We start from the raw sequence: 24965 nt of genomic DNA, 5'->3' as shown, positions 1-24965 counted from the left end.
CCGCAATAAACGGTGTGCTGCTTTCACGGGAAGCAGCTCCTGATGTGAGAGGACTTAAATCAGAGTAGTAAGAAATGGGACAGTACGGGAAACGGTTCCTTAGTTATCAAAGCTGCAGGAGTGTGGAGAGAAGCTGGAGCTTCCTGAGGAAAAGACTGCAGACACTTCACCTGTTTTGTGCAGAGGGCTCCTCCATACTGATTGCTACAGAACTGATCATTTATCAAGAATACTGTAGCTTGGGTTTTCACACTGTGCGAGATAAGGTGTGAAGCAGCGAAGAAGCCCAGCTTTGCACCCCCTCGCCCCACCCTTCAGAGCCTCATTTAACCGTGCTAGGTCTCAGATTTACTATCAGCTCAGTGCAGATAGTGATGCTGATCTCACAGGGTTTCTGTGCTAGTCAGAAGAGATTAACACACGAGAGAACACAGTGGCTGGAATACGGGAGGTATTTGATGCTTACAAAATACTTTTTTGTGTGTTAGACTAAATTTTTTTTCAATATATGAAATTTATTGTCAAATTGGTTTCCATACAACACCCAGTGCTCATCCCAAAAGGTGCCCTCCTCAATACCCATCACCCACCCTCCCCTCCCTCCCACCCCTCATCAACCCTCAGTTTGTTCTCAGTTTTAAGAATCTCTTATGCTTTGGCTCTCTCCCACTCTAACCTCTTTTTTTTTTTTTTCCTTCCCCTCCTCCATGGGTTTCTTTTAAGTTTCTCAGGATCCACATAAGAGTGAAAACATGGTATCTGTCTTTCTCTGTATGGCTTATTTCACTTAGCATCACACTCTCCTAGACTAAAATTTTAAATTCTAACATCAAAGCCTAATTTTGATAGCAATAGCTCTACCCTTCTCCCACATCCTTTTGCCAAAGCTGCTCAGAAGTGTGCCAGTTTGAGGCTAATCCCTTTTGTGGCAAGGCCTCTAAAGACCACTTTAATTTGATGGCTTGTACCCACATCAACAGTGTCTTATCTTCCAGTTTGTTCTGACTTCCAGAGAAGTTTCTAGTTCTCAAACCGGGAAATCTGCCTCTCAGGCCATGGTATTACTTTATTTTTGTGAGTAAGTCCTTGAACTCACCTGAACTCCAGTTATGGTTGTTTGGTTGACTCCAAAAGGTTCTACAGAAGTGACTTCCAACACGGCAGTGCCTGCAATGGAACCGGCTTTCAGAAGCCCTTCACCATCCTCCTCGATGACAGATGAATTAGGGAAGCACCTGAGAACACGGGAACTCACAAAGGCGGCCCCTTCTCTAGGGAACAAATGGAACAAGTAGCATCTCTTGGGGGCTCTGACCAGAAAGAAAGGAGTAGGGATTGCCAGGATCCCCGTTAGAGGCTGTACTCTGAAGAAAATGCCTGCCATTCTCCATGTTATGTGCTTATTTGTTCCTTAAGCAAAAGTCTGCCTTTGGATTATGCCTGTGTCTTTTATTTTATTTTAATTTTATTTTTTTATTATTTTTAGGTTTTATTATTTATAAAAAAATTTTTATTTTAATTTACATCCAAGTTAGTTAGCATATAGTACAATAATGATTTCAGGAGTAGAATCCAGTGATTTATCCCCCACATACAACACCCAATGCTCATCCCAACGAGTGCTCTCCTTAATGCCCATCACTCATTTAGCCCATGCCCCCACCCAGACCCCCCCCCCCCCATCAACCCTCTGTTCTCTGTATTTAAGAGTCTCTTATATTTTGCCCCCTCCCTATTTTTATATTATTTTTGCTTCCCTTCCCTTATGTTCATCTGTTTTGTATCTTAAATTCCACGTATAAGTGAAGTCTTTCTCTAACTTTGCTTAGCATTATACAATCTAGTTCTATCCATGTTGTTGCAAATGGCAAGATTTCATTCTTTTTGACTGCCAAGTATTACTCCATTGTATATATGTACCACATCTTCTTTATCCATTCATCTGTCGATGGACATTTTGGCTCTTTCCATACTTTGGCTATTGTCAATAGTGATGCCATAAACATTGGGGTGCATGTGCCCCTTTGAAAGAGTATACTATATCCCTTGGATAAATTCCTAGTAGTGCAATTGCTGGGTCGTAAGGTAATTCTATTTTTAATTTTTTGAGGAACCTCCATACTGTCTTCTAGAGTGGCTGTACCAGTTTGCATACCCATTAACAGTGCAAAAGCGATCCTCTTTCTCCCCATCCTCGCCAACATCTGTTGTTGCCTGAGTTGTTAATGTTAGCCATTCTGACAGGTGTGAGGTGGTATCTCATTGTGGTTTTGATTTGTATTTGATGATGAGTGATGTTGAGCATTTTTTCATGTTTCTGTTAGTCATCTGGATGTCTTCTTTGGAAAAGTGTCCATTCATGTCTTTTGCCCATTTCTTCACTGGATTATTTGTTTTTTGGGTGTTGAGTTTGGTAAGTTCTTTATAGATTTTGGATACTAACCCTTTATCTGATATGTCATTTGCAAGTATCTTCTCCCATTCCGTCAGTTGCCTTTTAGTTTTGCTGACTATTTCCTTCGCCGTGCAGAAGCTTTTTATTTTGATGAGGTCCCAACAGTTCACTTTTTGCTTTTGTTTCCCTTGCCTCTAGAGACGTGTTGAGTAAGAAGCTGCTGCAGCTGAGGTCAAAGAGGTTTTTGCCTGCTTTCTCCTCTAGAATTTTGATGGCTTCCTGTCTTACACTTTAGGTCTGCCCATGTCTTTAAAAATCAAATCCCGGGGTGCCTGGGTGGCTCAGTCGGTTGAGCGGCCGACTTCAGCTCAGGTCATGATCTCGCAGTCCGTGGGTTCGAGTCCCGCGTCGGGCTCTGTGCTGACAGCTCAGAGCCTGGAGCCTGTTTCGGATTCTGTGTCTCCCTCTCTCTGACCCTCCCCCGTTCTTGCTCTGTCTCTCTCTGTCTCAAAAATAAATAAACGTTAAAAAAAATAATAAAGTTAGAACTTTTAAAAAAAATAAATAAATAAAAAATAAAAATCAAATCTCATCACATATTTATCATTAAAAAATTATTCAGCTAAAAGGACTGAAAACGGGTATTCAAACAAATAGTTGTATGTGAATGCTCATAACAGCACTATTTGCAACAGCCAAAAGGTGAAAACAACCCAAATGTTTGACAACAGATTAAAGGATAAACTAAAGATGTTATATCCATACCATGGAGTATTACTTAGTCATAAAAAAGAATGAAATACTGATACATACTATAATGGAAATGAGCCTCGAAAACATGCTAACTGAAAGAAGCCAATGCAAAAGGTCACACACATGCTGCATGATTCCACGTAAGTGAAATCCACATTCATACAGTGGTTTCCAGAAGCTGAGAGGGTGGGGGAAGACAGGGAGTGACTGCTGATGGGTGATCCTGTGGTGATGATGAAAATATTTTGGAACTAGAGAGAGGTGTCGGTTACACAATACTGTGATACACTAAATGCCACCAAACTGTCCACTCTAAAATGGTTAATTTGATGTTACATGAATTTCCCTTCAACTAAAAAAAAATTATTATTTGTGTTAGAAAAATCACCTAGAAGGCAACAGTTCTTTCCATGTTCAATGTTTTCCCGAGGGTAAGGTTAACAACCTGGCCTGCCCTTCTCCATTCTCCTCACCTGTTGGTGTGCAGTCTGAACTGGGAATTCATGGGCATCAGAATTCGCTCAGGCTGGCACTCTGGAAAGAACAGTTGGAGTTTTTCAAACACCTATAATGAGAAAATGAGTTCTTCCTCATTTCGGGAGAAGACAAATGGTGACCTCTGCTCACAAACTGACAACTACAAACCCACATCCACCTCACTTCAGCACAGTCTAAGGGTCCATCCACGACGCTCCTTTCCAAATGAGCCACACTTCAAATATACCTCGGTATTCTACAGCACAAATCTAGTATTAGTCCTGCTTCCGACAATATTCACATGGACCACATTCCCTGTATCACTTAGATATTAAGTATAAAATAATTCTGAATTTTCTAATTTTAGCTCTGGTAACCCGAATACAGATTTGAGAACATAAAACCTATAATAACAAATTAGCAAAGGACACTATTCAGGTTTTCTACCTCCTAGCAAAGTGCTCTTTCCTCTGCCCCTCACCGAACCAGAGAAACAAAGCCAAAATAAAGGAAAAAAATAGAAAAAGGAAAAAAAAAAAAAAATCAGGCCCAAATTGAGAGGTAAACAAACTTATTCGCCCTCCATAAATGACAATTTTTCTTTTGAACTCTAACAACAACCAGGCCAGTTAGCTTTCAGCCTGAGAACACCTGTAGAAACCAACTGTCTGTGTTTCCACACCTTCCCGGAAGTTAGGCTTAAATCTCCTTCTAAATCTGTGAATATAGCTAAGTGGATGGTATCATAATATCCGTGTTAGGCAGAGCAGTTCAGAAATGAATCCCTCTTTAGTTATTATGGTTTCATATCCTATGTTCATTGTGTGGGGAGTTGAGGAGAGTGCATGTTCTACACTTTCTATTTCTTTATTTATTTTTAATTTACATCCAAGTTAGTTAGCATAAAGTGCAATAATGATTTCAGGAGTAGATTCCAGTGATTCATCCCCTATGGGTTTTTTTTTTTTAATTTTTTAAATGTCCTATTATTTATTTTTGAGAGAGAGAGGGAGAGAGAGAGAAATGGGGGCAGAGAGGAAGGATTCATCCCCTATGTTTAACACTCAGTGCTCATCCCAACAAGTGTCTTCCTTAATGCCCTTTAGCCATTTAGCCCATTCTCCCCCCACCCCACAGCTCCTCCAGCAACCCTCAGTTTGTTCTCTGTATTTAAGAGTCTCTTATGTATTGTCCCCCTCCCTGAATGTTCTACACTTTCTAATAGCAATACTTATATAGACACAATTAGCAAGAATGACAGAGATCTAGAAACTATAAGCCTGTTCTAGGGCTCCCTCTAGCAATTTCTCTACCTCTATCCAGACCAAGCTCCTCATGGATGATAAGAGAGTAGAACCTTCTTCTCCTTGACATGTAAAAATAAGATTTAGGTTTGGGAGCTTACCAGTATCTGAACTTCATCAGACAGTTCCAACAAATCCCCCTCAAGCTGCCCAGAGGAACTGTTCATACAGCGGACAGTGACTTTGATACTGGTCCGACCAGCTGCTTTTGTGTGGACAACCATTGCAAAGTTATTCTCTACTGGGAGCTGTAGGAAAACCTAGAAAACAGAGATGGATTAAGAAATAGTCATTAATTAGGGCACCTGGGTGGTTCAGTTGGTTAAGCATCTGAGTTCAGCTCAGGTCATGATCTCGCTGGTTCGTGGGTTCCGGCGCTGCATCAGGGCCTGTGCCGACAGCTCAGAGTCTGGAGCCTGCTTTGGATTCTGTGTCTCCCTCTCTCTCTGCCCCTCCTCCGCTTGTGTGTTCTGTCTGTCTCTCTAATATAAATATTTAAAAATTAAAAAGAAAAGAAATTCATTAATTATCACTGCACACTTCCCTCTGTGTTGTAACAATAAGGAAAATAGATGCTAGATACGTCTATAGAAAAGAACTAGGGTACCAACGATTATTCTCAGTGTTGTTTCTTTTCAAATTCCCAACAACACAGGAACTCCTAAAGTGAACTCTGTGTATAGCACTCACCTAATTCTGGCAAGCCTCTGTGAGAATCTCATGTTATCTTGAAGTTCATCCATGGACAGAAGAATGGAATGAAGGAAGAGTTCCTAAATAGGTTCAGACAGTAGGGCCTGAATTGGGAGAAATGAGGCAATATACCCTCCGGAGCTCAGAGTGGTGGCAAGGAAGCAAGAGGATGAGAAGGAAAGTTCGGGCTTTAGGGCAGTGCTCACACTAGCTGACTGTCTCCCACGGCTTCACTCACCATTCTGGCCCAGACTGGACAAGGCCGTCGGGAAGGCAGGGCCGACACTAAGGCAGGTGTTGAAGTGGACACCTGCCTACCTTTCGGGCACTTGCTTCCAATCCTCTCTCTCCTGCCTTTTTGTTGTCCAGAGCCCTCAAGACCTTTCTTCTAGCTCTCCTTACTCACACAGAGTCCCAAGTTCCAAAATCACCTTTCCCTCCTCCCCTATATAAAAATTCCCTTTTCTTATATGCAGATCTCAATCAGTTGTCTGGAAGGAAGTCTTATGCTAAAGCAAAGCGGTTTATAATTGTTTGATCTACATGGTGACACCACAGTGCAGGCCGCCTCCCACATGAGGGGCGCTGGAGACCTTTCTCTTCCCATTTCACCCCTTGGTTCGCCTGTGCAGGGTCTAAGGAAGGAGGGGAGACTGTGCGGCTCTCAATCATTTCTTCTCTTGGAGGAGAGTGGTGCTTCATTTTTTTAAAAAATTTTTTAAAATTTCTTTTTAAAGTTTTTATTTATTTATTTTGAGGGAGAGAGAGCTGGGGAGGGGTGGAGAGGGAGAGAGACTCCCAAGCAGGCTCTATGCCATCAGTAAAGAGCCCAATGCGGGGCTCGAACCCATGAACCGTGAGATCATGACATGAGCTGAGGTCAAGTCAGACACTTAACCGACTGAGCCACCAGGCGTCCCTGAATGGTCCTCTAGATAAAGTTGGAGAAAGGGAGAGGTAGGACAGATGCAGAGGCCCAGGCCACCCTGTTCTCACACAACCCCTATTTGCTAGTCAAGAAGAAGAGTCGAATCCCTGTTCAGGACTCTGCCCAACTGCATACAGTTTCCTCTCTCCTCATTCCAAGTATAACTAGGCTCAGGGGACTCCATGACAGACAGGAGTTTCCCTAGACTACAGATCTAGGAATATTTTCAGAAGAGCTGCAAATAGATTTTGTAGCTGTTTTTTAGACTTCTCTTTTCTTTTTAGCTGGCTCCAGAAATACCTTATTAATCATAGCTCCTGTAACCCCTCTGTTCTCTCCCAAGTCCACCTCTGATTCTTCATTCTTGTGGGTACTGAGTCAGGACCTACTGGGTAACCTGGCCACAGGCTCTTCCTTCCAAGGACCTGGGTGGCTGCTTCTGTGCCCAGACCACCTTGGGCAAGCTCTCTCGAACTGATGCTCAGGTGACAGTGGGTAAAGTAGCATCCACCTTTTTCTTTTTTTTCTTTCTCAGGTTTCTGATTAAGGCTTAATGCTATGTGCATTAACACATCAAACGTATTTTCTTTTTTTAAGTTTATTTATTTTGAGACACACACAGAGAGGGGGGGGGAGGGGGAGGGAGAGAGAGAGAATCCCAAGCAGCCTTCATGCTCAGCACAGAGCCTGATGTGGGGCTCGAACCCACAAGCCGTGAGATCATGACCTGAGCTGAAATCAAGAGTTGGACACATCACTGACTGAGCCACCTGGGCGCCCCATCAAAGCTATTTATCACCAAGTAGAGGCTCACCTCAGACACACTGCAGGTTCAGTCCCAGACCACCACAATAAAGTAAATATTGCAATAAATTAAGAAAATGAATTTTCTGGTTTTCCAGTGCACATAAAAATTATGTTTGCACTATACTATAGTCTATTAGGTGTGCAATAAATAGCATTATGTCTAAAACAATATATATATCTTAATTAAAATACTTTATTAAAAAATTCATACCTCCGAATGCCTGGGTACCAGATCCAATACATCTCTTTTGCTCATGGACCAATGGAATGTGAGTCCGGGGTTGGCATTGCTGAAGGAGAAAGGAGTCTGGGTACTGGTCACTCCCAGAACATAAACTGGCATCTGAAAAGAAGTGGGGCTGTGCTGTACTGCTGTAAGCCCTGCCCAGCTGGCACTGCATTCCAGAAGGCACTGAGAATGGAGCCACCTGACTGACCTCAGTCGCTGTGATGAGTCGAGTGGCAGGTGCAAGGATCCTAACAGCCCGTAGCTGAACCACCTCAATGTGTACTTCATCCTGTTCAACAGGGAAGCAAGCTTGGATTACAAGGGGCTGTCTGTGCAGTAGGCAGAGATGCTTATGATAACTACTCTGTGCTTACTTGGGGCATTCAACAACAACAACAAAATATGCTATAGATTGTTTTTGTTCCCTAAACAATTTCTTTTTTTTTTTAATGTTTATTCATTTTTGAAAGACAGAGAGAGACAGAGTACAGCAGGGATGGGGCGGAGAGAGAGGGGGAGCACAGAATCAGAAGCAGGCTCCAGGCTCTGAGCTGTCAGCACAGAGTCCGACGTGGGGCTCGAACTCATGGACCGCGAGATCATGACCTGAGCCGAAGTCGGACGCTCAACCGACTGAGCCACCCAGGCGCCCCCCTAAACAATTTCTTAAGGATAGGGACTATGTCTTATAACAATGCCAAATACTCTGTGTTTTTGTGTGTGTGTGTGTGTGTGTGTTTTATACTAAAGATTACATATTTCCTACGCTTGGTTCAGAGGATGTCAGGTAAAGGACTCAAAGGGTTTTCCTGGGTTGCTGACACCCTCCTCATCACCACCCCACATCCCCCAATATGGTTCTCAGCTGGAAAAGTAGAAGCAGAGCAGAACAAAGAACAAATACCTGGGAAAACACAATGACTTTGCCAGTATCTTCATTTACTGTCTGGATGGTGCCATGGACCACAGCTGTGCCAACTACCTTCCCCGTAACCTGCCCCCTCCTATTCACAACAGCCACAGTCTGGTTGCTGATGGAGAAGTGAATGATAGACTGGGGCTGGGGGCCACCTTCAGACATTACCTGGAATTTAAACATGCCAGTGAATGCCTGGAACATGGGGAGAAATCATATCTCTTTTCCCAATGTTTTGTCCAAGCAACTTGACCTCTTATCTTCCCCCACTTCCCAAGAGACATATCCCACATCAACTCAAATGCAGAAGAAATCCAAGTGCCACACAACATCTATGGGGTTCCAAGAGGTAGGTTACACCCTGTTCTTTAGGGGACAGGAAAGAACTAATTTTGTTCTTTATCAGATCCTGCTGTACTTGGCTGGGAGTAGACAAGAGCAGGCCAATAGGAGGAAGGGTGTGTTTTGTGTTGGAGTGAGGCAGAGTGGGGTGAGAAGAAAGGGTGAATTGTATTTCCTGTCTCTGAGATCACCTGCATCATGTTGGTTGGAATCAGTGTCATTTTCTCTGGAACAAGTCTGAATGGAGGAAACACCTTGAAGAAGAAAAACACAAAGATAACAGGGATGGACTAGAGTCAATTTTGTAACAAATGATCATGCAGCTTATTCTAGGGAAAAAAATCCTATACACAGATGTATTTTACTTCATTTATAAATATAAATTTTATTTACAGTAGCAAAAAATTATAAATGAGAATGCTTAAAAATTATATATCCACTTATCAGAATAAAAGTGGTCATAAGAGAGAATCGTAAAATGCTCTTTCAGGTACCTATCACCCAGCTTCGACAACTACCAATGGCCAACAATGAGCTTTTAATGACATAAAAAAATACTTTTGATATAAGATTAGAATGAAAAAAGAACCAGTATGATTCATCCATGTTAAAATAAGCATGGGGAAAAAGTGAAGGAAATACACCAAAATATTAATAATGGTTGCCTCTAAGTAGTGGAATTATAGGTGATTTTCATGCTGTGTATTTTTTGCCTTCCAAATTTTCTACAAGAAGCATATTACTTTTACACAGAAAAACAAAAACCTAAAGTAAATTACATATTGCTTTAAGAGTCAGACAACTATCATTTTCTTCCATCAAGTGATTTTTAACTTGTGCAAACTAAACAGAAAAAGATGAATAAAGGTAAATGAGCTGAGGTATGGATTTTGGATGAGATGGTTTCCTTACCTCAATCTGGCGAGGGGGTGATGTGAATTTCCTCCCCATCTTGTCCCTGGCAACAGCCACAAGTGTGGTTTGCCCAATAGCAACAGCTCGAAGGATATAATTTTCAGAGTATTTATCCTGCTCCTCCATGAGCCTACAAAGACACATGTGTTTTTAGGTAAGAAAGATTTGATTTTTTAAAAATGTTTTTATTTATTTTTGAGAGAGAGAGGGTGTGCGTGAGTGGGGGCAGGGCAGAGAGAGAGAGAGAGAGAGACACAGACAGAGGATCCAAAGTTGGGTCCGTGCTGACCACAGAGAGCCCCATGCGGGGCCTGAACTCACAAACTGTGAGATTATGACCTGAGCTGAAGTCGGACACTTAACCGAGCCACCCGAGAAAGATTTGATTTTAAGAGCAGCCAGTTATGCTTCTTTCTAAGATGCTTTAATTAACATTTTCTGTTCATTTTAACTGTAGTTAGAGGGAACAGCCAGGAAATTAATTTCCAGAGTCAAGACAAAGTTCATGGCAAAGGCAGAAAGCTCCTGAAGGCCAAATATTTATTCCAAGGCTCCAAAGGAATAAGGGCAACGTTGCAAACGCTGGCGAAACTGCAAATCCTAAGCCGCCCTGGATTCTCTGTACTCCCCTTTCACAGAGGGGAGTACCAGCACCTCTGCTTCTAGGGAGATTTCTGAAGGTCCTCTGTCTTGAAGCACCCCAAGGGATATCATCCAAGAAGTTTCATGAGATGGGAGTATTCATGAGATGTGTCGATCTGTCCCACAAAACATATCTGAGAACATGGAAGGGGCACTTTGTACAGAGCTGGATATGGGGAGAGTACGGGCTGAAAGGCCCTGGGACAGAAAAGGAGAGAAGAACACAGGGAGAGCAGGCGCTTGGTGCTCAGCCTGGGGAGGAGGCATTGAGGTGGCACTCACGTCAGGGTGACGATGGCAGAAGCCAACTGCAGTTTAAGCTCCATGTTTCTGAAGTACTTATTTCGGAATGGGCGTTTGGAAGGGCTGAGAGCCCTCACAGTTACTAACACAGTTTTACCTATTTCAACCTAGTTGTTAAAAAAGAAAGGTAATTTTAGTAGGAGTATGTCATTCACCAAGGACAGTCTAATAACTCTTTGAGGGTGACAAAGTGTTTTGTTGCGCTGAATGCTCCCGGTCAGGTTTTGATCAAATGGCCCTAACCCATACGTGCCGGTTTAGCTGCGAGTACTGTTTATCTTATATGTCGGAGCATTGTTCTTTAAGGACAGGTATTTCCATGAACATCACTGAAGGTCCTGGTGCACACACAGGAGCCACAAAGACTACGTGAAGTGAGGCTACAGGGTGAAAACGAGGCCTGCTTCTCTGATGCAACTGCTTCTCTGATGCAACACAGCAAATGTCTCTCACCTTATCGATCAGGTCAAGCTCCAGCTCCTGTATGTCTGATACCCTGAGGTAGGCCACTGCTGGACCCAAGAAAGCTAAGCACAGATCATAGACCTCCAAGGTGAGAAATCCAGGATGTACTGGAACTAACTAGAAGGAAGAAGATGGGAGCTGGGTAAAGAAGCACACGTGCCCTGAGCATAATCAAAACAACTATTTTCACTAAAAGCACGAAATACAACAACTTACTTCCTTTGTGATGGGAACTGAGAGGTCACATTACATGTTTTAGGCACAGCACAATATGCACCCTTAACAAATACTAACTGATAAAGAGCAAAGTTTAAGTTGACTGAATTGAGGCAAAATACAACATACATATCCAGCTTCTTAACTACGAATGGGGAAAGGATTTCATGAAGAAAATCCAGTCCATTTATGCTGAAATCACCAGTGCAACGGGGGCCATGGGGCGGGAGGGAAGCAGTGGGAAGACCTGGTTTTCTGTCCTGTGTTGTGGGTCCTGCCCAGCACGGCACCTGCAAGCAGTGCTGAATCCACCCTCTTAAAAACAAACATTATGACCAAGGTAAGTTACATTCCTTTGAGCTTTTAGAAGGAAAGGAAATATACACTTATGCTAATGTAAGCTATTATTTTTATTACTAAAAGTCAACTAAAAGCAAATGCCTTGGCATACTGACTACAAAGATAGCTTAATATATTGAGTTGTCATATCCTGGCTAAAAACATTGTATCCTCAGGTTATAAAGTCGACAGCACATCTAATTAACCACCCTTTGAAATTTATAGAAACGAACCCTCTTTTAATGAAAATCTTACAATTAGATGTCTCCTATACGGTCTCATTTTAACCAGAAGCAAAAATTGCCCAGCTAGTTGAAGGAAAAAAAAAAAAAAAAACAAAAAAAAAAAAACCTTGTTTTTGGTTGGCGAATATATGTAGGTTAAAAAAAAGAGGCAAATGTTACTTTTATAACAAGTTCGAGACACACAATGGCATTTTTTCCCAATCATTTTCGTAAGAATGAGCTTCGACCTGAGACTATCAACCTGGGACCTATCTCTAGAACTTACCTGGACAGAGCTTTCTGCTTCCATGTAAGTGATGGTGACAATGTCCTGCTCACTGCTGTTGACCAAAAAATAACCAGATCCTTCCACAAGGCTAAATATTTCCTATGGAAAGATCAGACAAACAATATTCCATTTTATTCGGTTTATAAATAAGTCAAAGAAAGTAATTCCTAGCTACTGAAGGAAGAGTATGAGATTAAAAGATTAAGGTCAATGGACCAAAGACAAACTATGATTATTAAAGTATTACTACCCAAGGTATTACACGTGTGTTACATATGCTTATCACTGATTTTCAATGTGTAAGGGAGCTTTTTTTTTTTTATTGCCATACATTAACCTTAATAACCTAATACTCTTCCCCTCCAACCAGATCTAATTTCACTAGATCCCTCCAACTTCTACCTTCACATCAGGGTGGTTATAGATGGTGGCGTTCTCAGGCAGTATAGTTACATCATCTACTAGGAGCAGTTCCACGGCCGCAGATCTGGGCGAGTTGGAAAGTTCCTAGAAACACACAGGCACCACAAAGGTGAGTATAAACTTTTAATTCCTCAGCTGACAGAAGATCCCAATGTTCTTTCACATGCCAAAGATAACAGAATCAGAGAGGTGCATAGTTCTCAGAGTTAGTTATAAATGGATTTTTAAGTTATAAATAAATGACGTTTAAAGAAAAGCCTTAAATTTCAGTGATTTCCATTTCTTTCCTTTTTTTTTTAAATTTTTTTATTTGAGAGAGAGAGAGTGCACACGAGCAGGGGAGAGGGGCAGAGGGAAAAAGAGAATCTCAGTGCAGAGCCCAACATGGGGCTTGATCCCATGATCCTGGGATCACAACCTGAGCTGAAACCAAAAGTCGGACACCCAACCGACTGACCCACCCAGGTGCCCCTGATTTCTATTTCTAATATAATAGTCTCCACTTACCTTTGGACTTTTATTCTCTGAATAGCCCACAAAATTGACTCCAATGAGTACAGTCCCTTTTAACTGATGTACCTTAAGGACCTGATGACCTGGAGATATAGGAGAAACAATAACATGTAGAACACAAAAATGTCTCCAGAAAACCAAATTTTGCCCTAGTTTTTCCCAAATGATGTTTTATTGCATAGAGGAAAAACTACTTTGTGGGGAAATACACAAGAAACTGAAAACTGAGTTTTTGTGTTGACTCTGCCGCTATATTCCTAAGGGACCCTGAGCAACCACTTTATTTCTCAGCTTCTTTATTATTTAAAAAAATTTTTTTTACAGAAACAGTTTTTATTCTTTTAAGCTTCTTTATTTTGAGAGAGAGAGAGAGAGAGAGAGAGAGAGAGAGATTGAGAGAGCAAGTGGGCAAGGGACGAGAGAGAGGGAGAGAGAGAATCCCAAGCAGGTTCTGAGCTATCAGCATAGAGCCTGGTGCAGGGCCCAAACTCACAAAACTGAGATCATGACCTGAGCCGAAACCCAGAGTTGGACAGTTAACCATGGAGTCAGCCAGGCGCCCCTCCTTGCTACCATTTTTTACACTAACTATACCATACTGTTACAGTATTACAGTATTATGGTATTAGAGCATTACAGTATTACATACACTTGAGTACTATGTTTCCACGTTCCCAAGCTCTTAGACTTGTCCTATGGGTAAGTTTCCTGTGGGTGGGGAGAAGGCTGAATCTTTACTTCCCCTTCTCTAGTGTTTCTTATTCCATGAATGGATATACCATCCGTCTAAATGCTCATGCCAGAAATTTAAAGGTTGGCCTTTGTACCCCTTTTTTCTTCACCTTTGGGACTGATCTGTGGTAGACTGCCATATAATTGTGCCTGCTGGTATCCATGCCTTTGAGTAGTTCTCATCCACCTTGACTCTGGTTTTGGCAGCTGACTTGCTTTGGTGAAATGGCAAATGTGATACAAGCAGAGGCTTGAGAAGCAATTACATATGAGGGCTCGCTGGCCTCTCAGGACCTCTGCTTGTTCCTCTGGCCCTTCTGTAGGATTCACTCACTTTATTTGGCTCATTTTTCTGTCTCCTCTTTCTATTGCCCCTGCAATGTTAAGGTCTCAGTGTCAATGTTACTTTCTCAGGTGGCCTTCTCTGTTCTGAACTAGGTTAGGTTCTCCTATTGTAAATCTTAAAGCACCTCATAGCTGCCCATCAAAACACCTAACACAGTTGTAATGTTTGAAGTCTATTAAGGCAGAGGCCGCGACTATCTCACGTACCACTCCACCTTCAGGTGCCTAGCACAGGCCCTTACATTTAATAGCACCCCAGTAAATATTTTCTAATAAATGAATAAAATTTTCATTATTAGGTAAATAATAGGCAATAAATATATTTTAAAAAGTAATTTTACATTCTTGTGAGAAATACTGCATCCTAGACCCTAGCTTTGCAACCAAGGAAATCTACATTTATGTTTGCTAAAACATACAATAATCAAAGATGAAAGGAGAGGTATGATAAAATCTAAAATAAACTGTCACCAAGGTGCCTGGGTGGCTCAGTCAGTCAAGTGTCCGACTTCGGCTCAGGTCACGATCTCGCGGTCCGTGAGTTCGAGCCCCGTGTCGGGCTCTGTGCTGACAGCTCAGAGCCTGGAGCCTGCTTCCGATTCTGTGCCTCCCTCTCTCTCTGCCCCTCCCCCGCTCGTGCTCTGTCTCTCAAAAATAAACAAACATGAAAAAATATATATATAAATAAAATAAACCATCACTCAAGGGGAATACTTAGTGCAGAAACATTTAGCAGGTTATGTGAAAGGGTGTGTAAGTCACCATAATACCATGCAGCCGGGTCTGTCCACTGCCATCATCCTTTGCTACCATCTCCACTGAATTATAATCTTCAAAATGAGCTAGTGTTTCATTTGAGGATTTCCATTCTAGCATTAGTGAACTGAAATTATCAAACTTTCTCCTGTGCTGATCAAACACTGCCAGTTCCAAGACTGTGTCCCTCAGGCTTGATACAGGAATCTGCATTAAAAAAATAAAAAAGAAGAAGAAAAGAAAAGCAAGGCGCTTGAGTGGCTTGGTCAATTAAGTGTCTGACTCTTGGTTTCTGCTCAGGTCATGATCTCATGGTTCGTGGGTTCAAGCCCCACATTGGTCTCTGTGCTGACAGCATGGAGCCTGCTTGGGATTCTTTCTCTCCCTCTTTCTCTGTGCCTCCCCCACTCACACTCATGCTCTCTCTCAAAATTTAAAAAAAAAGAAATAAAAAAAGGAAAAAAACAACACAGGAGGCAGTAAGATATCCCTGAAGCTAGGGCTCATGTTTCTCCCAATCTATTTTCTTTGACAATTTTCAAACCAACAGATATGATGAAGGAATAGTATAATGAGTACCGAGACACATCTCACCTGGATTCACCATTTGTGTTATCTGTCTCTCCCTCTAATTTCCTACCCTCCAACCAAGTGTGTGTGTCTGGTTTTTTTTTTTTTTTTTTTTTAATGTTTGTTTATTTTCGAGAGAGAGAGAGAAACAGAGTGTGAACAGGGGAGGCGCAGAGAGAGAGGGAGACACAGAACCTGAAGCAGGCTCCTGGCTCCGAGCTGTCAGCACAAAGCTCAACGCGGGGCCCAAACCCACAAAGCACGAGATTATGACCTGAGCCGAAGTTGGATGCTCAACCAACTGAGCCCACTCAGGTGCCCTTGGGTTATTTTTTGCTAAATGATGTAAATATCATGACGCTTTACCCCTAAGTAATTTAGCATGCATTTTCTAAGAATGCGAATATTCTAAGAAAAACAGTATTAGCACACACAAGAATATTAATTCAGTTTCATCTAATATACAGTCAATATTTATTTTTCCCCAATGTCCCTCAAAGTATCTTCTATACCTGTGTTTTATTTTTGATCTAGATTTGATCTTGATAGATATATATTCTTGTGAAACATATATAACATACATCATATGAAAGGATGACTCAACATCATAAAAATTTCAGTTATTCTGAATTTATCTATAAATTTAACATAATACCCACAAATATACCTGGAATTGAGGAAATCTATATCCAACAATTAGCTGACCACAAAGCTAACCTAGCAGAAACTTTGGTGGCCACAGAGGACAAAGAATACAGACATTACCGAACTAGTTCAGAAAAGGTTACTAAACCACTACCACAACAAAAAACAGTAACTACCACAAAACCTATTAAGGGGAACAATATGATTTCAGAATTGCTAGATTATGTTATTTAAAATGTCAACTTTTTGGGGCACCTGGGTGGCTCAGTCAGTTAAGCGTCCGACTTTGGCTCAGGTCATGATCTCATGGTTCGTGGGTTTGAGCCCTGCTTTGGGCTCTGTGTTGACAGCTCAGAACCTGGAGCCTGCTTTGGTTTCTGTGTCTCCCTCTCTCTGCCCCTCTCCTGCTCACACTCTCTCTCTCAAATATAAATAAACATTTAAAAAATATACAAAATGTCAAGTTTTCAACAAAAAATTATTAGAGATGCAAGGAAACAATAAAAGTACAGCCCATATATAGGAAAAAAAGCAGCTGACAGAAACTGTCCCTGCAGATGCTCAGACACTGGACTTACTAGACAAAGAGTTTTTTTTTAATTAAAAAAATTTTTTTTTAATTTAAGAGAGAGAAGGAGAGAGAGAGTGTGCAGGGGGGAGAGGGGCAAAGGGAGAGAGAAACTGCTCTGTGTTCAGTGCAGAGCTCAACGCCTGGCTTGATTCCATGACTCTGGGATCATGACCTGAGCTGATACCAACAGTGAGGTGCTCAACCCTTTGAGCCACCCAGGTGCCCCGAGAAAAAGACTTTTAGTCAACTATTTTGCTCAAAGAACTAAAGAAATTCATGTCTAAATAACTAAAGAAAAGTATGAAAATAATGTCTCATATATAGAGAATAAATAAAAGACCAAAATTAAATTATGAAGTTGAAAAGTGTAATAACTGAAATGAAAATTTCTCTACAGGAACTCAACAGCAGATCTGAACAGCCAGAAGAAAGAATCAGAAAGCTTCAAAATAAATCAAATGAGATGATCTAGTCTGATGAACAGAAGGAAAAAAGAATGAAGAAAAATGAACAGCATCAGAGACTCATAGGACACCACTGAGTGTGTTAACATATGTAAAATGAGAGTCCTAAAAGGAAAAGAGAGAGAAAAAAGAGGAAGAAAGGATATTTGAAGAAACAACGGCTAGAAACTTCCCAAGTTGATGAAAAACATTAAACATCCAAGAAGTGCAAAGAACTCCAGGTAGGATAAATTCAAAGATACATACATCTAGACACATAATAATCAAACTTTCCAAAGTCAAAGAGAAAGACAGAATCATAAAAGCAGAAAGAGAGAGGATTAACACCTAATTTCTTATAAGAAACCACAGAAGCCAATGATGAAAGAAGAAGACTGCCAGCTTAGAATTCTATACTGAGCACAATAATCCTTGAAAAATGAAAGAGAAATTAAGACATTCCTGGATGTAACAAAAACAGAAAGTCTTTGTTGCTTACAGTAGACCTGCCCTACAAGAAAGAAAAGGGGGTCCTTCAGGCTGAAATGAAAGGCAACTAGACAGGAACCTGAATCCCCATGAAGGAATGAATAAAGAGCCTGGTAAAGATAACTACATAGGTAAATATGCAAGACAATATAAACATACTTTTGTTTGTAGTTCTTTTTTTCCTGTCCCATTTAAAAGATAAATGGATAAAGCAATAATTATAAATCTATTTGATGGTCATGCATGTATAAAGACTATGACAATAATAGCACAAACGAAGGAGAAGAAATGGAGTTTAATAGGAACAATGGTTTTGTACACTATTGAAATTAAACTGGTATTATTCCAAACTAGACTGTTAAAGTTTAAGATGTTAAGTGTATACCCTAGGGCAACAACTAATAAAATAACCCCAAGTAATATATTAAAGGAAGGACAAGAGAATTAAAATGTTACACTAGAAATATTTAACACAAAAGAAGGAAGTGAAAGAAGAACAAAAAAGGCGTATGCTAAATAGCAAAATGGTCGATGTAAATCCGACCTAATCAATAATTACATTAAATGTAAATAGATGACACACTCCAATCAAAAGGCAGAGATTAGCAGAATGGATAAAAAAAAACAAAAACAAAACCATGATCCAACTGTATACTGTGATAAGACATACACTTTAGATTCAAAGACACAAAGAAACAAAATATAAAATGAAAAAAAAAAAAAGATATGCTATACAAACAGTAACCAAAAGAGAGCTAGAATGGTTCTACTAGTATCAGAAAAAAAAGACTCGGGGTGCCTGGGTGGCTCAGTTGGTTAAGTGTCCGACTACAGCTTGGGTCATGATCTTGCTATCCTGTGAGTTTGAGCCCTGCGTCAGGTTCTGTGCTGACAGCTCAGAGCCTGGAGCCTGCTCTGGATTCTGTCTCTCCCTTTCTCTGCCTCTCTCCTGCTCGCACTCTGTCTCTGTCTCTCTCTCAAAAATGTAATTGAAAATTAAACAAAGAAAAAAGAAAAAAGAAAAAATAGACTTTAAGACAAAAGTTGTCACTAGAGACAAAGAAGGACCTTTTGTAGGGATAAAAGGATGTTTTATAATAAAGAAATGGTTTGGCTTTTGTCCTGAGTTCCTGAGAAGTAACCCCTAAACCCCTGGAATTTCCTGAGTAACAGGAGTATATCCATTATTCATAGTGGGGCTTATGGATCACACCTGACTTTATACTGAGATGATTCAGGATGGGCATTGGTCAGGCCAGAAAAACCAACCATATGACTAGAGGGATGGGGCTTTGAGCTGGCTGACATCAACCCAACTTTCAGGGAGGGAAGGGGAGCTGGAGTGAGTTCAACCACATGGTCAATGATTTAATCAATCATATTTACATAATGAAGCCCCTACACAAATTCTAGACACCAAAGCTCAGTGGAGCTTCCTCACTGGTGAACAAACACATCAATGTGTTCCATCTCTGTATCACACACAAACCTGACTCCATGAATAGAGGGCACAGAATCTCTAGATCTGGGACCTTCTCAGACCTCTCCCTATGTGTCTCTTCATCTCACTGGTCCTGATTTCTATCTTTTATAATAAAGCTGTACCTGTGAATCACTCTAACAAATTAATAAACCTGTAGTGGTTGTAGTAATCCCAAAATTTGTAGTCAGTTGGTCAGAAATGTGGGTGGCCTGTGGATACCTGAACCTGTGGCTGGTGTCTGAAGTGAAGACAGTTTTGTTGGGAACTGTACACTTAAAACTATGGAGTGTGAGCCAACTCTAGGCAGTTAGTGTCAGAATTGCATTGTTGTGTTGCAAAAGGTCAATCTACCCAAAAGATATAACCATTATAAATACATACGCACCTAATAACAGAGCCCCAAAAATACATGAAGCAAAACTGACAGAATTTAAGGGAGAAATAGACAATTGAACAATAATAGTTGGAGACTTCAACAGCCCACTTTCAATAATGGTAGAACAACTAGAGAGAAGATCAACAAGGAAACAGAAGACTTGAATAACACCATAAGCTAACTAGACCTAACATATCTGTAGAACACCTCACCCAACACCAGAATATATTCTTCTCAAGTGCACATGAAGTATCCTCCAAGAGAGACCTGGTATTCAGCCACAAAACATGTCTGAATACATTTTATAAATAAATACATTTATAAAAAGTCAATATAATATTTATATATAAATTCAAAAGGATTTAAATCATAAAGTATGTTTTCCAACCACAATGGAATTAGAATCCAACTGAAGGAAATTTGGGACATTCACAAATGTGTGGAAATTAACACACACTCCTAAATTAAGGACTGGGTCGAAGAGGAAATAACAAAGTACGCTTATTGTACACTTATTTATTTATTTTTAGTGTTTTATTTTATTTTATTTTTTGTTTTTTTTTATTTTTGAGAGAGACAGAGCGCGAGCAGGGGAGAGGGAGGGAGACACAGAATCCAAAGCAGACTCCAGGATCTGAGCTGTCAGCACAGAGCCCGATGCAGGGCTCAAACCCACAAACTGACAGATTACGACCTGAGCCAAAGTCAGATGCTCAGCTGACTGAGCCACCCAGGCACCACTTGTACACTTTTAAAAGGGTCAGTTTTATGGTATGTATATTATATTTAATTCCAAAAAAATAAATTCTAAAGTATGGAGAAATATGTTTGTAAATTGCTCCTAAATGGTTGCAAGATAAGAAGTTGTACTTTTCCTGCAAATTTTCTGTAAAATTTTTTTAAAGTTTATTTTGAGAGAGAGAGCATAAGCAGCGGAGGGGCAGAGAGAAGGAGAGACAGAATCCCAAGCAGGCTCTGATTCTTCAGCCCAGAGCCCGATGTAGGACTCAAACTCGAGATCATGACCTGAGCCCAGATCAAGAGTTGAACACTTAACCGACTGAGCCACCCAGGCACCCCGCAAATTTTTTATAAATTTAAATTATTTCAAATGAAAAATGTGACACTGAATGACAACTATACAGATAACTTTTATTCTTCTCCATCTAAGTGGATTTTAAAGAAGTAAATCATTTATAAACTTCGAATAATATTTCACATGGAATTTAGTTCTGAAAAAAATGAGTTCCTAACCCTAACATCTCATATTCTTGTTATTTTATAATAAAAAGACAGAATAGTATAAAAGTAAAAAACAAGAGCTTTGGAGTCAGACAGAATGTGCTGCTTTGTAGCTTTATGACTTTGGAGAAGCTACTCAACTCCCAGGAGCCTCGGTTTCTCCATCTCTAAACAGGAATAATTGGTTGTTCTGTTCTCTAAGAAATGACTTCTATTCTCCTATGCTTGGAATTAAAGTCCACCTCACTTAGTTTATAGTCTGATGTTCTAGTTTCAAGGTTAGAAAACTCATTTATTCCTCATTCCCTACTAGCCACGCTATTGCTTATCATTATTCTCCATGGGTCTGGAGTAGAGATAAATTCTATTACTTACCAATAATGCCAATAAAACATCTGTGAGGGAAAGATATTAACCAAACTAACTGGAAGTTTGGAGACATCTCCATTGCTTGTTGCCATAATTATAAGCTGACTATGTATCTATGTACAGTAAGCAAAGTCATTAAGTCATCAAATGTCACTAGGTGTAGCCAATTCTAACCTAGTTTAACCATCTCTTTTCAGACACTATCAGGGAATGAAATGAATAACAAATAAAACAGTCTCCTTAACTTAAAAAAAATTTTTTTTAACATTTATTGATTTTTAAGAGTGAGAGAGATGAGCAGGGGAGGGGGAGAGAGAGAGGGAGACACAGAATCGAAAGCAGGCTCCAGGCTCTGAGCTGCCTGCACAGAGCCTGACGTGGGGCTCGAACTCACGGAGTGCGAGGTCATGACCTGAGCCGAAGTCAGCCGCTCAACCGACTGAGCCACCCAGGCGCCCCCAGTCTCCTTAACTTTAGTAAGACAACAATTGCTTCTCGGCCTTTTGGCTAAGATCAAGTGTAACTTTGATAAGACAAAAGCCATACTTCAGAGCATTTATCTCTAAGGCACAGAATACAAAAGTGCCAAATTAGTTGGCACCACTGTACTCACCAGTTGCTTGTTGTGCTGTGGCAGAGGGCATGGCTGGGCACCAGCTGGCACTCTGTACACTGGGGTTACTGACATGCTGGCAGGGTGGGCACACATGAAGCGTACCTGCACAGCCTCCACAGCTGGACTAGGGTTCAGGATACCTGGGTGATTTCCAATTCGGAATGTCAGAGCCTTTAAGGAAACAGCGGAGCAAGAGGCAACCATGAGTGGACACTCGATGTCAGCTGGGCCAATCTATACACTTTAGAATCGTTCAATCTCCAGTATAGGGTGTCTCCGGACATCATAACCATCATAGTTCTTAATCTATGCACATAGTTCTTGTGCTAAGAGAAACAAGGGTATCACGGAAATTTGTAAGCAAAGGGAACATTAAAAAATCTAATTCTGATCAATCACTTCAGTCTTTTCCTCCACCAAATCTTTTGTTATCAGTTGGTAAAAAGTGGAAAAACTATTCTGTGTTTCAACCTTTCTCTGGTGGAACACCAAATGAGTAACAGACCGTGGAGACAAAAGGTTAGAGGGCTCCAACAGGGGTGATGACTCTGACGCTGACAGCCAGCCACATACACAACAAAGTTCACGAGAGACTTTAGAAAGAAGCACAGTTCTTATTAATTAAAATCACATATCGATTTCTTGTGGGCTGGTTACACAGAGTCATACACTGAATTCTCAACCCCAGTCAAACTGCAAACCTTTGTTTCTGGTGTTGATAGAAGCAGGGCATAGCTGGGCGGATCCATCACTACCTCTAAAATAATAAAACTAATTGAACTGATAAAAGGCAATATACTATCTTATCTGCATAGATCTAACTGGTTCTTCAAAACTGCTCACCACTCACAATTGCTAATCAATCAAAATTGCTAATAGATGACTTTAACTTTCCCTTCCTTGCATTCTTTGGAGGTGAGGAACCATATAACATCTAGTCTAGACAACCAAGATTTGAATTATAGTGATAAAGTGACTGAAATAAGCTCATGATTACAAAAGAATCTTGAACCATTTAGTGAACTGTCAGAATTATCGAATGAGTAAAATCTTTGAGTACATTTAAAGGATTGCAGAAGTTTTTTTACAAGGCCTGTAACTGGTAATTAGAATTTTCCTATCTAGTATAAATGAAATCTATTAGAATCTGAAAAGGAAAGGGAGCCCCTGGGTGGCTCTGTTGGTTAAGCATCTGACTCTTGATTTCGGCTGGCTCACGACCTCATGGTTTGAGAGTCTGAGCCCCATGTCAGGCTCTGCACTGATGGTGTGAAGCCTGCTCGAGATGCTCTCCCTCTTTCTATCTCTGCCCCTCCCCCATTCACTCTGTCTCTGAAAAATAAATAAATTAGCATTAAAAAAAAAAGAATCTGAAAAGGAATGGCTAGAAACACAAAAGATTTGTTGGAGTATTAATTGCTAAAAGAAATGTTAGGGAAAACATATTTTCTACTTACTTGTTCCCCTAAATCCAGGCACAGCACCCGGTAGATGTACTGGTTCTGTTTTCGCTTAGCTGGCAGCCGGACTTGTGTTAATTCAATTTTCTCTGTCTTCTCCATGCTCAACTCCAAAAAGAATCGGGAGGGCTCCAAGATCCATGGACACGGGCCCCCTTCAAATACCATTTCCTTTGCAGACCGCCATGTCACCAATGCCACTTCCACAGGGTTTACAGCCTGATGACATTCAAAGAAATTATCCTCGATTGGTCAACTCAACAGTTTTCTCAAGTGAAAAACTCGTAGATTGTTAACTCCCAAACCAGGAGACATGTACATGATGCCTCTCACTTGGAAGCTTCTCAACCCCTGTACTAATTTAGATCCTACCGATATATTCAGGCCTGTGGGTCACTTCACCCATTAATGTCTAATCATTCCAGACCACAACCACTTCCACATCCTCTAAGTTCTTGCAGCATTCATCTGTACTATTCATTTGTACATTAAGTCATCTCCTCAAGCTGTTTATTTTAAAAAAAAATTTTTTTAATGTTTACTTATTTTTGACAGAGAGAGAGACATAGCATGAGTGGGGGAGGGGCAGAGAGGGAGACACAGAATCCCAAGCAGGCTCCAAGCTGTCAGGACAGAGCCCAACGCGGGGCTCGAACTCACGGACCACGAGATCATGACCTGAGCCGAAGTTGGACGCTCAACCGACTGAGCCACCCAGGCACCCCTCCTAATGCTGTTTAAATGTGTCAAATGCTTCATATGTGAGTCTAATAAGTCTTATGCAGGGCACCCAGGTGGCTCAGTAGGTTAAGCATCTGACTGTTGATTTCAGCTCAGGTCATGATCTCATGGTGCATGAGTTCAAGCTCTTTGTTAGGCTCTGTGCTGACAGCTCTGAGCCTACTTCCAATCCTGTCCCCCTCTTTCTTTGCCTCTTCCCCACTTGTGTGTGTGCACGTGTGCTCTCTCTCTCTCTCTCTCTCTCTAAAATAAACATTAAAAAAAATAAAATAATGAAAGAGAATTTATCTCCCTCAGCTGGATTTGATATAATATTGTGCACATAAAAGGTATTGAACAATAGCTGTATAAGCATTTAAAAAAATTTTTTAGGAATTACTATTTTTTTAATGTTTATTTATTTATTTTGAGAGAGAGAAAAATAGCACAAGTAGAGGAGGGGAAGAGAGAGAGAGAAAAAAAAAGTCCCAAGCAGGCTCCATGCTGTCAGCGCAGAGCCCGACGTAGGGTTCAAACCCAGAAACTGTGAGATCATGACCTGAGCCAAAATCAAGAGTCAAACAGACACTCCACCAACTGAGCCACCCAGGCACCCCTGTATAGGCATTTAAAATGCATATATATTTTGAGTATAGTTGACACACAATGTTAAATGTGTCAAGAATACAACATAGTGATTCGACATCTCTGTATGTTGTGCTGTGCTCACAAGTGCAGCTACCAGCTGTCACCATATAACATCATTACAGTAGCACCGACTACATTCCCTTAACACTGTGACTTTTATTCCCAGGACTCATTCGTTCAGTAACTAGAAGCCTGTATCTCCCCTCCCCTTCACCCATTTTGCCCAACCCCGACCCCTCCCAGCTAGCAACCACCATCAGTCTGTTCACCGTATTCCTAAGACTGACTGTGCTTTTTGTTTATCTCTTCGCTTTTTAGATTCCACAC

General features: G+C 40.9%; 1 protein-coding gene across 5 annotated transcripts in view; it reads right to left on the bottom strand.

The window, feature by feature from the left end:
- The window catches only part of NUP210L (nucleoporin 210 like), an 86067-nt gene that overhangs the window by 16407 nt on the left and 44695 nt on the right, over nucleotides 1-24965 (bottom strand). For 3 of the 5 annotated variants that reach the window (XM_042925404.1, XM_042925405.1, XM_042925409.1), the window contains 16 exons: nucleotides 23268-23489; nucleotides 21808-21981; nucleotides 15021-15213; nucleotides 13168-13256; nucleotides 12640-12744; nucleotides 12235-12336; nucleotides 11158-11286; nucleotides 10684-10811; nucleotides 9757-9889; nucleotides 9036-9098; nucleotides 8491-8670; nucleotides 7795-7875; nucleotides 7569-7700; nucleotides 5031-5189; nucleotides 3622-3713; nucleotides 1097-1271 (listed from right to left, as the gene is read on the bottom strand). In XM_042925404.1, the coding sequence (XP_042781338.1) occupies nucleotides 1097-1271; nucleotides 3622-3713; nucleotides 5031-5189; nucleotides 7569-7700; nucleotides 7795-7875; nucleotides 8491-8670; nucleotides 9036-9098; nucleotides 9757-9889; nucleotides 10684-10811; nucleotides 11158-11286; nucleotides 12235-12336; nucleotides 12640-12744; nucleotides 13168-13256; nucleotides 15021-15213; nucleotides 21808-21981; nucleotides 23268-23489 (2157 nt within the window). The remainder of the gene's footprint in view (nucleotides 1-1096; nucleotides 1272-3621; nucleotides 3714-5030; nucleotides 5190-7568; nucleotides 7701-7794; nucleotides 7876-8490; nucleotides 8671-9035; nucleotides 9099-9756; nucleotides 9890-10683; nucleotides 10812-11157; nucleotides 11287-12234; nucleotides 12337-12639; nucleotides 12745-13167; nucleotides 13257-15020; nucleotides 15214-21807; nucleotides 21982-23267; nucleotides 23490-24965) is intronic. The other 2 variants (XM_042925408.1, XM_042925406.1) reach the window with 2 other exon arrangements.

Source organism: Panthera leo, chromosome F3 (genome assembly GCF_018350215.1).
Source record: "Panthera leo isolate Ple1 chromosome F3, P.leo_Ple1_pat1.1, whole genome shotgun sequence".
NCBI lineage: Eukaryota > Metazoa > Chordata > Mammalia > Carnivora > Felidae > Panthera > Panthera leo.
Note: the sequence above shows the minus strand (reverse complement) of the source record. Positions and strands in the feature narration are given on the sequence as shown.